General features: G+C 48.8%; 2 protein-coding genes across 2 annotated transcripts; both read right to left on the bottom strand.

The window, feature by feature from the left end:
• Window positions 1–6,185: 6,185 nt before the first annotated feature.
• On the bottom strand, window positions 6,186–7,343 carry LOC114184399. The gene has a single exon (XM_028071711.1). The coding sequence runs from the start codon at window positions 7,341–7,343 to the stop codon at window positions 6,186–6,188; it is 1,158 nt and encodes a 385-aa protein (XP_027927512.1).
• A 2,844-nt stretch (window positions 7,344–10,187) lies between these two features.
• Window positions 10,188–11,285, bottom strand: LOC114184400. The gene has a single exon (XM_028071712.1). It carries the CDS (start codon window positions 11,283–11,285, stop codon window positions 10,188–10,190), a length of 1,098 nt encoding a protein of 365 aa, XP_027927513.1.
• Between the last annotated feature and the right edge of the window lie 1,214 nt (window positions 11,286–12,499).

Genomic DNA, 12,499 nt, shown 5'->3' on the forward strand with positions numbered 1-12,499 from the left:
TCCAACTCCCCTAACCTAGTTTACTTGTAAAAACTTGAGAATTCCAAGTTCTTCTTGATCAACAATGGCCTCTCTTGCCTTCTCCCCGTTTAGATTCTTAGTTTCACTCAAGAGCCACAGTTTCTCTATGGAATTTTAGTCCTCAAAATGCTCTCCAATGGCAGACACCAAAGCTCTCTCTCTCACCATGAATTCTCACTAAAAATTGCCTTAATTAGCAATGATGAAAAGGAAAACGAAATTTGGCATTAAGATGACTTGATTGCCATTCAAGGTCCATTAGTGGTTATTTTTCCAACATCCCTTGGCTGCCCATTGTCAGCTAGGGTTTCTCCGCCCTTTCACATTCATGCCAAAACTAATTTTAGCAAAAAGAAAGCTTAATTTGGATATGTCAAGGTTTGAACCTATAACCATGTCAATGTTAAATCATTGTACAACTAATTCAACCAATTCATGTTTCATGAAAATTCCTATAATTCTAGGATTATCTTATCACTCATCATGATCAAGCATATTATTAAAATAATAATCAATTAAATAACATGTAATTGGCACACATAGGGCTTAAACCCAAGTTCTCTCAACACAATCAAGTACTTTCAACCACTTAAGCTAATACTTTTCCACATCATACATGTTAGTATTAAATATCGTAAAGGCTCCCACTACTCGTATTTATTAATTATTTATTTATTTAATTAATTAAATTTCGCGGGTCTTACACGCGACGCAGTGAAGTCGTTGATGTGATGATTTCTCTGAAAGACGATGAAGGCTCTGAACATAAGTAATGAAAGAGAAGAATGGATGAAAGTGCATGTGGGTGTGCTTGTTGTGAGGAAGAAGGATGAAACCCTAACCCCTCATTTTCACCCAATTCTAGCGTGCACCAAATGTCTAATGTTAGCAATTAAAAAATAAATCAAAATTACTTTTTAAAATTTCAGCTTCGCTAACATGTTGGTGGCTTAAAAGTGAGTAACTTTTACCGGGTCATTGTATCATAACTTTGAGTTGTTTTTCTAACGTAGGTATCTCGCAATCATATGATAATTCAATTAATGCAACATTTGTAATTGTGTATAGGTATGCACACTTTGTTAGAATTCTTCTCGAAAGGTTTCACATAATAGGGTAATTAGGAAATAAAGGTTTTCACAAACATTTTATTTAAACTTAATGGTAACTCTTTTCACGGCTGTTCTTGCGGAAAATTATTTAAACAAATTTAATTTATGTATTACTTAGTGTTTCGGGTGTAGGGACCAAGAACCTACCACGAACCTCTTCAATTTTACTCTTTCCTTCTCGAAATCTCCCTTCCTCACAATTGTTGTAACTTCTTCTCCAAGAAATCTATCTCCTTGCTCGATCGGTCGAACAGACGATCGAGGTACCTGTCTAAAAGGCTCTGATGCTTAAGTCAGTTGATGGGCCGATCGGTATATGAGTATAACTGCAGTAATAAATGCAAAATTAAGATCCTCACCAACCTACCTTTGGGCCCTATTTATAGTTTTCGGTGTGGGCCTGTGATTAGGGTTCCTTAATCACGACCCAATGATCCTCTAATCAAGATTACTGACTCGTTTAACGTTAATTAATCCAATTGACTGGTCTCATTTGGCCGTTGGACCGATGGCCGCTTGACTAGACTGTTTATCTTTTGATTTTAACAACTTTAAGTGAATAACTAATCCATACAGCCGATCGACCGATGGTCACATATAAGGCGCTACGCGAACCACCTAGGAGACTGATCGACCAATGGATGTCTATGGATTGATGCACGATCGACCTGGGGGTCGATCAAACGATTGTCCTTTACAAATTAAAGTGCTGTTCTTTTGGGACCGAGGGACCGATGGTCCTTTACAGCGATTCGTCATTCATACGTAAGGCCGATCGACCGATGGTCCCTTACGTAGTACCATGTACTTCATTTACAGGATCGGTCCACCGATGGTCCTATATAGTTCATCTGTGGGGCCATTCGACCGATGGACATCTTTTACATACGAGCCCTCCCAGCCTTTTTCGATGGACCGGAAGACTGCACATGGCCGATGGCCCGATGGGGCATACGGTACACAAGCCCCCCCAGCCTTGAGCGATGATGAAGGTGGAGCGAGAAGGTTTGCAAAGAATGTATTGCCGATAGGCCGAAGGGGTTCCCTGATAGTTATCTTGCTTCGTAGATCGTGCTTGTCAGTTGGGATGCGAAGCATTGCGAAGTACGAGCCGTTGATCTACGTGTGATCGTGTGGTCCTGGTGCTGCCACGTATCCCTAGACCTTCCTATAAATAAGTGTGTGTGGCTGTCGTTATTTTCACGCTTTCCTCTCTCTTTCTACTCGAGCCACCAATTGTCTTCTTCTTTCTACAAGTAATAATGTCTTCCAGCGCATCGAGTTCAGACGGGTCCTCGGGTGGGGCGGTCGAGGTGTCCGGGGGCGACGGGTAGATCTCCTCTTTGTTCAGCTCCTCAGACGTAGGGACCTCGCTCGGGGGGTTTCAACTTCAACGGGTTCTCCCGTCCTTCTCAGCGGTAGTCCAAAAGCCGAACAACCGGTCGTCGAAGCGGTGGAGCAAGTTGTCGCTCCTGAAGAGAGTGGAGATGTCATCAGCATCGACGTCCGCGATGAGGGCGAGTAGGCCAATTTGCTAGAGGTGCAGGGATACGATTGGGCCCCCTATGAGGCGCGCACACACGCGACGAGGTTCCGATGGGGTAACGATCTCTGGGACCTGGTGGAGCGGACTAAGGTTTTTAGTGACGAGGTGGAGGACGGATTTCTCCGGGTATAGGTGTGTGCCAGTAACGAGAGGGTGTGTCATGGCAAGGGGGCGGCGAAGCTAGAGTTTTTCTATGTCTACGCTTGCTTATTCCACGATCTGGGTCTAACTGTGTCGTTCGCTGACTGGCAAATGGCGGTGCTACGAGAAATTCAGTGCGCGCCGACCCAGATACACCCGAACGTCTGACGTTAATGCAGGCCTTTGAGGTTCTCTGTCGAGCGACCGGTTTGACGGCCACCATGTCCTTGTTTTTGTATTTCTATAAAACCTGACCCACCACGTCGAAAGGCTGGGTTTCCTTTCTTGGGGCGAACAAGAGTTTGTTCACCCTTTACCTTACCTCGTATAAGGGTTTCAAGACTGGTTTTTTCAAGGTTGCAATTCCCGATCGGGGTAGAAAGTACATCTTCGACGAGAAGGGTCGGCCGAAGTTCCCCCTATATTGGACGGCATTTCCTCCGCCTACTAATCCCTGGGCAGAAGACCGTTTAACCCCCGCCGAGCGGGCTGACCTAGCCGTCCTCAAGACCCTGCCCGACAAGATCCCCCCGAGGCCGCTGATCCAATGCCTCCGCTCTCCGGACTTACCGAGGGCGGTTTATGGTTAGTTGTTCTGATTTACCTGATCGTTGTAGGAGTTGCTATTAACTTACGCATTTTTTCTTGTTTGCAGATATCATGGCCCGAACGACGCTCTCCAATGCTAAGTTCATGGCCCGCGCCAAGACTCGGCGAAGGGAGGATGATGCGGCTGAAGAGGTCGCGCCCCTCCAAAGTGTCCCCAATGGTCCTTCGACGACTCCTTCTACTGCCACCAATGCTCCGACCGGTGCCTCGGCTGTCGTCACCAGGCCCCGGTTTGTCGTCATTCCCCCTAGCTCTATTGTTCCCGCCACTGCGGCGGATAAGGAAAAAAAGACCAAGAAGGACGATTCCCCCGTCGGCCAATCGTCAAAGAGGAGCAAGAAGGCAGACGCTTCTGAGTCCTTGGCCACCGCCTTCCTCGGTAGCGAGGTTCGGCTTGATGAGGAAGTCTCCTTCCACCTGGGTCCTCGCGTCAAGGACATGCTGAAAGACGTATCCGAGGAGGAGGCTTTGCGGACGGCCGGGGAACTAACCCTCAGGTTGGCTGCGATTTATACTGAGTTTTCCCAGGCCGATCGGAGCAGGATTTAAAGCCTAGAGAAGGAGCTCGCGAAGGCGAAGGTGGAGCTGCAAGAGGTGGAGGCTTCTGCCTCGGACTTGAAGGCCCAGTTCGATCGGCTGAATGTTATGAAGGCCGAGCATGCTAACTGCACCGACCTACTTAAAGTTGTTGATGATCGGGCGAAGGAGGAGCAGCTGAAGGCCAAGGTGGCGGCCGACGAGCTGCGGAAACTTTAAAGGCCCTTTGATGACTTATCATTGGAGCATTTGGCCACCGTTGGATCAGATGCGGACTGGCAGAAAAAGGCTAAGGAATATCAAGCCGAGCTTCGCGTCGCTAATGAGCAAGTTTTCGCCCAATATGAGACGGGTTTTCAGAATTTCGTCGATCAAGCCATCTTCTTCTACCGCTGCTCCCCCGATCGGTTCGATGTTCACATGGGGTGGTTGAAGGGAAACTTGAAAGGGTTTTCGACCGACTCGACGAGGCAACCACTCCTCCTGCTAATGAATCTTAATGTAATTTGTTTTGTATATTTTGATATAACCGATCGAGTTCGATCGGCCTCATGGTCCATCGCGCTCGATCGGTTATTATGCCATTTTTTGACAAACATTCACATGTATATGGCATTTAACTTTTTCCTTTCTATCTGTTGGCTCAATCTTCTTTCGTCGTTGTTGCTGGCTATCGACCATTTAGTCTTTATTTATCGTTGTTGCTGGCGATCGACCATTCAATCGTTATTCATTGTTGTATGGTTGGGGCGGTCGACCTATCCTTTAATAGTTTGACGTTAACGCACGGGGCCATCGACCCATTTTGTAAACTTAGCGTTTGAACAAGCATGACGATTGGTCGTTATTTTATGTTTGACTTCAATCGGACGATCGGCCCATGATTTACGACTTATTTCTTCTATCGATTGTGTTGTTGACTCGGTTTGATTGTTACGCTTACGACCCGAACGGTCCGACTTTATTACGCGTTCATTTTTTAATTCCTTTAGATCGTTGGCGTCGTGCCTTGATCACGACAGACAGCTCGTGTCACTTATTTACCCGTAGGGTTAATTAGATCGCTCGGATCGGTGCTGACCGAGCGGGGCTTCCTCGTGGAAGCCTGCACCTTGACCGGTCAGGCTTTGCTCGGATCCCGTAGGGATCCCCATCGATCGGTTAGCTGGAGTGGCATAAAACACTTGTTTTATTGATAGTTATCAACTGTAATACATTTTCAAATGTGAAGCATTCCGCGTATTTGGTATTTCCTTGTCGCTCAAGTATTCAAGCCGATAGGCTCCGTTCAGCAGGCTTTCGGTTACGCAGAACGATCCTTCCCAGTTCGGTGCCAACTTCCCTTGTGCCGATTTCTTGCGCGCTTCGTTCGTCTTCCTCCATACCAGGTCTCCTCGGATGAAGCTCCTCGGTTTCACCTTTGCGTTGTACCTTCTTGCCACCATCCTCTTGCATGTTTCAGCTTGCACGACTGCTTTTTCTCTTCACTCGGTCATGCAGTCCAATTCCTCTCGCATTCGTCCGCAGTTCACATTGAGGTTCTACATCTCCCGTCAAAGTGTCGGCTCTCCTACTTCAACTGGTAGCATAACATATGTTCCGTACGTCAGATTGAAGGGGGATTCTCCGGTCGTCCCATGTGGAATGCATCGATAGGCCTAAAGGACCTGCAGCAGTTCGTCCACCCATGCTCCCTTGGCTTCTCCCAATCTGTTCTTCAGCTCTGCCACTATGACCTTGTTCATGGCTTCGGCTTGGCCATTAGTCTGGGGATGCTCGACCGAGCTGGTTAGGTGGCGTATCCCCACTTGCTTATAAAAATTCCTTAATTTCTTGTCGATAAACTGTCAGCCTTTGTCGGTGATGATGGTGTGGGGCAGGCCGAAGCGGCAGACAATGTTCCGCCACACAAACGAGTGGACCTGCCGAGCGATGATGTTGGCCAAGGCTTCTACTTCGACCCACTTGGTGAAATAATCTACGGCGACTAGTATGAACTTCTTTTGTGCTCTGCCGATAGGGAATGGTCCGACGATGTCCATACCCCACTGTGCGAACAGCCATGGGGCCATTAGGCTATGCAGTTCGGTCGAAGCTCTCTTGACTTTGTTTCCATGGGCTTGGCAACCTTCGCATCTTCGTATCATAGCCTCACAGTCTTGCTCCATGGTCGGCCAATAGTACCCTGCCTGGAGTATTCGTGCTTTCATCGTCCTTCGTCAGGTGTGCATCCCGCAAACGCCATTGTGGACCTCGTTCATGACGTATCCTACTTCTTCCTCCGATAGGCATTTGAGGAGCGGTGCGGTGAAGCCTCGTTTGTACAGATCCTCTCCGATAGTGACAAATCGAAGCGCCCGACGCCGCTCGATCTGCTTCATGTCTTCTCCGGCATCACATCTTCTCAGAAGTTCCCGCAGCTCACTCATCCAGTCTACTGGCCGATCGATCGCTGCGCATTCTCCTGCCGAGGGTCTCATCAGGGTTTGCCTGATGATGGTTTTCAACTGACCTTTCTCTTTCCCCTCTGCCAGCTTGGATAGCCTATCGGCTCTGGCATTCTCCGCTTGGGGGATATGGTGGATAGTTACTTCTTCGAACTCTTTCATGGCTTCAACCACCTTGTGATAATATTGCAATAGTAGATCATCTTTAACTTGATATTCCCCTTGCACTTGCCTGACCACGAGTCGCGAATCAGTGTTACACTTTAACCTTCTGGCGCCTAGATCCTTTGCTAGCCTCAGTCCGGCGATCAGTGCTTCAAACTTTGCTTGGTTGTTAGTTGCTCTGAACTTGAATTGCAGGGAGTGGTCGACCGTAAAGCTGCTCGGTCCTTCGATGACAATCCCTGCTCCAGCATTGCGTTTGTCCGACGAGCCATCGACGAAGAGGACCCATATTTGTTCCGACGGGGAGATCGACCCGTGGAGTTCTACAGCGAAATCTGCCAACTGTTGCCCCTTGACAGATCCTCTTGGCTTATACTTGAGGCCAAACTCAGATAGCTCAACCGACGAAGCAATCATTCTTCCGGCCAGGTCAGGCTTCCTGAGTATCTTGGCTATAGGATGATCGGTGCGGATGATCACCTGGTGGCTCTGGAAGTATCGACGTAATCGGCGTGCAGCTGTCATTAGCGCTAAAGCTATCTTTTCTATCAGCTGGTACCTCATTTCCGAGCTCTGCAATACCCGGTTGATAAAGTACACCAGTCGCTGCTCTGGATTTTCTTGCACTAAGGTCGTGCTGATCGTGTCGTCTGAGACCGATAGGTATACTGTAGAGGCAGCTCTTCTACCGGTCGACTCATTATCGTGGTGCTGCTGATCATCACCTTTATCTGTTGAAATGCCTCCTCGCATTGGTTGTCCCATTTATATGCGGTCTGCTTCTTCATGATCTTCAGGATCGGCTTGATTTTCTCTATCAGCTTGGGCAGGAAGTGCGCAAGCGATGTCAGACGCCCGACCAACGGTTGGATCTCCTTCAGATTTTTGGGACTTCTCATCTCGGCAATGGAGGCGCACTTGTCAGGATTGGCCTCGATGCCTTGGGCGGTCAACATGAACCCCAGGAATTTGCCGGCCGACACTCCGAACACGCATTTCTCAGGGTTGAGACGCATGTTGTACTTGCGCACTTGGTGAAAGACCTCTTTTAGGTCGCGAACGTGGTCCTCGGCCTTCTGTCAGCTTAGGCAGGAAGCGCGCAAGGGATGTCAGACGCCCGACCAACCGTTGGATCTCCTTCAGATTTTTGGGACTTCTCATCTCGGCAATGGCGGCGCACTTGTCAGGATTGACCTCGATACCTTGGGCGGTCAACATGAACCCCAGGAATTTGCCGGCCGACACTCTGAACACGCATTTCTCACGGTTGAGACGCATGTTGTACTTGCACACTTGGTGAAAGACCTCTTTTAGGTCGCGAACGTGGTCCTCGGCCTTCTGTAAGCTTAGGCAGTAAGCGCGCAAGGGATGTTAGACGCCCGACCAACCGTTGGATCTCCTTTAGATTTTTGGGACTTCTCATCTCGACAATGGTGGCGCACTTGTCAGGATTGGCCTCGATGCCTCGGGCGGTCAACATGAACCCCAGGAATTTCCCGACCGACACTACAAACACACATTTCTCACGATTGAGACGCATGTTGTACTTGCGCACTTGGTGAAAGACCTCTTTTAGGTCGCGAACGTGGTTCTCGGCCGTCTGTCAGCTTGGGCAGGAAGCGCGCAAGGGATGTCAGACGCTCGATCAACCGTTGGATCTCCTTCAGATTTTTGGGACTTCCCATCTCGACAATGGTGGCGCACTTGTCAGGATTGGCCTCGATGCCTCGGGCGGTCAACATGAACCCCAGGAATTTGCTGGTCGGCACTCCGAACACGCATTTCTCACGGTTGAGATGCATGTTTTACTTGCGCACTTGGTGAAAGACCTCTTTTAGGTCGCGAACGTGGTCCTCGGCCGTCTGTGACTTTATGACCATGTCGTCCACATATACCTCCATGGATCGACCGATCTGCCCTCTGAAGACCCGATCCATAAGCCTCTGGTAGGTAGCCCCCGCATTCTTCAGGCCGAACGGCATGACTTCGTAGCAGAAGTTGGCCCGATCGGTGATGAACGTCGTTTTAGATTTGTCTAGACCATACATAGAGATCTGATTGTACCCTGAGTATGCATCCAAAAAGCTCAGGAAATTGTGCCCCGAAGCTCCATCCACCAACCGATCGATGTTGGGCAGAGGATATGCGTCCTTCGGGCACGCCTTGTTGAGATCCGTGAAGTCCGTACACATACTCCACTTCCCGCTCACCTTCTTCACCATTACCACGTTTGCCAGCCACGTGGTATACTTGATTTCTTTTATAAAGCCTGCCCCCTCCAACTTCTTTACCTCTTCTTCGACCGCTCTTCTTCGCTCCTCCCCCATCTTCTTCTTCTTCTGGGCGACCGGTCGGACTTCTTTGAAGATTGCCAACTTATGGGACATCACGTCAGGATGAATGTCCGGCATGTCGATTGACGACCATGCAAAAAGGTCTCAGTTTTCCAGGATGACTGCGCTTAGTAGTTCCTCGTTGTCCGGCTTCAGAGCTCCCCTATCTTCGTGACCTGGTCTGGTCGCATCCCGATCAAGATCTCCTTGGTATCTCCACCAGGTTGAATCCGATCCTCCGTGTTCGTTCGGGGGTCCAGATCAGTCATGGGGACCTCCGATCGGTGTTGTTTTCTAAGGCGGTTGTAGGGAGCGATCTTTAACCCAGCGATATAACATTGTCTGGCGATCTGCTGGTCCGCATGCACGGTGCATATCGTCCCCTTATCCGACGGGAACTTCATGATCAGGTGCAAGATGGAGACGATCGCCCCGAAAGCGTTTAGGAAAGGTCTTCCTAGCAATACATTGTAGGAAGTGTTAGCTTCAACTAATAGGAATTTAACCCTTACCTCCCGGCCATCTCTCCGCGAGCCGATCCTAGTGCGAAGATCCAGGTAACCCCTGGTGTTTACTCCCTCGCCCGAGAATCCGACGATCTGTTCGTTGTAGGGGACGATCAGATCTTCGGATAAGTTCATCTTTCGGAAAGTTTTCCAGTACAAGATGTTGATGGAGCTCCCCTGATCCACCAGAACTTTCCCGATTCCATACTCTGCTACCTCGATGGAGATGACCATAGGATCGTCATGATCGGGATCGGGAGCCTTGAAGTCCTCATCGGTGAAAGTGATAGGGGGCATCAACCACACCTTCTTCTCTACCAAATGGACCAACTTGAGCGCCCGAACGTGTCTCTTTCGAGCAGATGAGCTCGATCCTCTTCCAGCGAATCCTCCCGAAATGGTATTGATATAACCCCTTAAGGTTTTATCCTTGCTCCGACTGCGACTCCTCCTCGGGCTTCGGTGAACTCTGGACGACTCCCCCCTCCGCCTATCAGGCTCCCTCTCTCTCTGTTTCTCCCACTTGGTTGACACCTACCTTCGTGCTGGGCTTCTATTCCTGACCGGGCTTCGCTGGGGGCGATCCTGCTGAATGTACTTCTTCAAATGCCCTTGGCGGATCAGCTCTTCAATCTTATCGCGGAGCATATGACATTCCTCCGTGGTATGGTCGATCGTCCGATGATATTGACAGTGCTTGCTACCATCGGCGTCGGGAGGTGGAGGCTTCTTTCTGGATGCTGGAAGTGAGTCGGCGCTGAAGGCCTCCTTTAAGATCTTCGCTCGGGGGACGGCCAAGGGGTATATGTTGTGAACTTGGGCGTTTTCTTATCGTTGGGCCGAGCAAGGGGTTTGCTCGGTCGGGGGGCGCTTTTATGTGAAGCAGCATCTTCCTTCTCCCTCTTCTTCACCCTAAACTCCTGCATGTCTTCCATCTGGATGAACTTGGCTGCTCGTTCCCTCATCTCCTCCATCGTCTTCGGCTTCTTGCGGCTTATCTTGTCTGCAAACACACCCGGCTGCAGTCCGTACAAGAAGTGATGCCGAGTGATTTCATCGCTGATGTCCTTTATCTTGACCGACATACGGTTGTATCGATCAAGATAACTCCTCAATGACTCCCCATCTTTCTGTCGGATGTTTACCAAGTTATCTACCGTCAGGATAGCTGGCCTCAGGGGGGCAAACTGCGTGTTGAACCTGGCTTTCAGAGTGGCGAAGGAGTCGATGCTTTTGGTCGGCAGCTTAGAGAACCACTCCAACGCCTCTCCCGTCATGGAGGTCGAGAAAACGTGACACCAAATCGGGTCGCTTACTGCATGGAACATCATCTGGTGGGTGAACACCCGCATATGGTTGTTAGGGTTCGTCGTCCCGTCATACTTGTCGAACGTCGGCATCTTCCATCTCTCCGACAACGGGGTCTCCAATATGAATTGGGTGAAGGGGAAATTCCCCGACGCGTGGATCGGTTGTCGGGAAGGGTGACCTCCCTCGTTGGCCCCGAAGCTCTCGGCCATCATGTGAGAGATGTTTCCCCTCGATGCCTGCGTCTTTTTCACCCGCGGGGTCTGTGATTGCTCTTGTCCTGTGGGAGGCAGACGACTTTCCACCCGCTCGGCTTCCCGGTGTTGTTGTGCCTGGCTCAGTTTGAGCGGATCGGGCACGGTAGGGGTCGAAGGGATGCCCTCCTCTTTTCGTCGAAGGGCGGCGTTCTCCTCTCGCAAGACTTGCATCTGCACCTCATAGTTCCTCTGCATTTCATCCATCCTTTGTTGCATCGCCCTGATCATCTCCCTCGTATCTGCTTGATCATCTACCATTCTTCCTCCGTCCACGTTGCTAGTTCGATTTCTTGTGGTCACCATAAGGGTGTATGGTCTAATAGAAGACTGCTCGGCCCCACGGTGGGTGTCAAAATGTTTTGGGTGTAGGGACCAAGAGCCTACCACGAACCTCTTCAATTTTACTCTTTCCTTCTCGAAATCTCCCTTCCTCACAACTGCTGTAACTTCTTCTCCAAGAAATCTATCTCCTTGCTCGATTAGTCGAACAGACGATTGGGGTACCTGTCTAAAAGGCTCTGATGCTTAAGTCAGTTGATGGGCCGATCGGTATATGAGTATAACTGCAGTAATAAATGCAAAATTAAGATCCTCACCAACCTACCTTTGGGCCCTATTTATAGTTTCCAGTGTGGGCCTGTGATTAGGGTTCCTTAATCACGGCCCAATGATCCTCTAATCAAGATTACTGACTCGTTTAACGTTAACTAATCCAGTTGACTGGTCTCATTTGGCCGTTAGACCGATGGCCGCTTGACTAGACTGTTTATCTTTTGATTTTAACAACTTTAAGTGAATAACTAATCCATACAGCCGATCGACCGATGGTCACATGTAAGGCGCTACGCGAACCACCTAGGAGACTGATCGACCGATGGATGTCTATGGGTTGATGCGCGATCAACCTGGGGGCCGATCAAACGATTGTCCTTTACAAATTAAAGTGCTGTTCTTTTGGGACCGAGGGACCGATGGTCCTTTACAGCGATTTGTCATTCATACGTAGGGTCGATCGACCGATGGTCCCTTACGTAGTACCATGTAATTCATTTACAGGACCGATCGACTGATGGTCCTATATAGTTCATCTGTGGGGCCGTTCGACCGATGAACATGTTTTACATACGAGCCCTCCCAACCTTGTTCGATGGACCAGAGGACTACATATGGCTGATGGCCCGATAGGATATACGGTACACTTAGAATTCATTTCAATTTAATCAGAGGATGATGACCTTGTTAGTTTCCGGTTAAATTAGCATTTATTTAAAGTAGTTTTTTGCGAATTTTGTTGTGAATGATTTTTTAAGTTGTAGTGTATTTATTATGAGTTTATATGTTCGTTCAGAATATAAGTTTGATTGTATTCTTAGAATTGTCTCAGAATATGATAATGTAATTATTGCATTAATTAGTGAATCTAGAGTGAAACCACATTGGCGAAAAAAGTGGTCATGTTGAAAATGAATTTAAGAATGATAACTTTGAGTGTTTTTTATATAGGCTAGTCATTATTT

Source organism: Vigna unguiculata, chromosome 5, assembly GCF_004118075.2.
Source record: "Vigna unguiculata cultivar IT97K-499-35 chromosome 5, ASM411807v1, whole genome shotgun sequence".
In the NCBI taxonomy this organism is placed as follows: domain Eukaryota; kingdom Viridiplantae; phylum Streptophyta; class Magnoliopsida; order Fabales; family Fabaceae; genus Vigna; species Vigna unguiculata.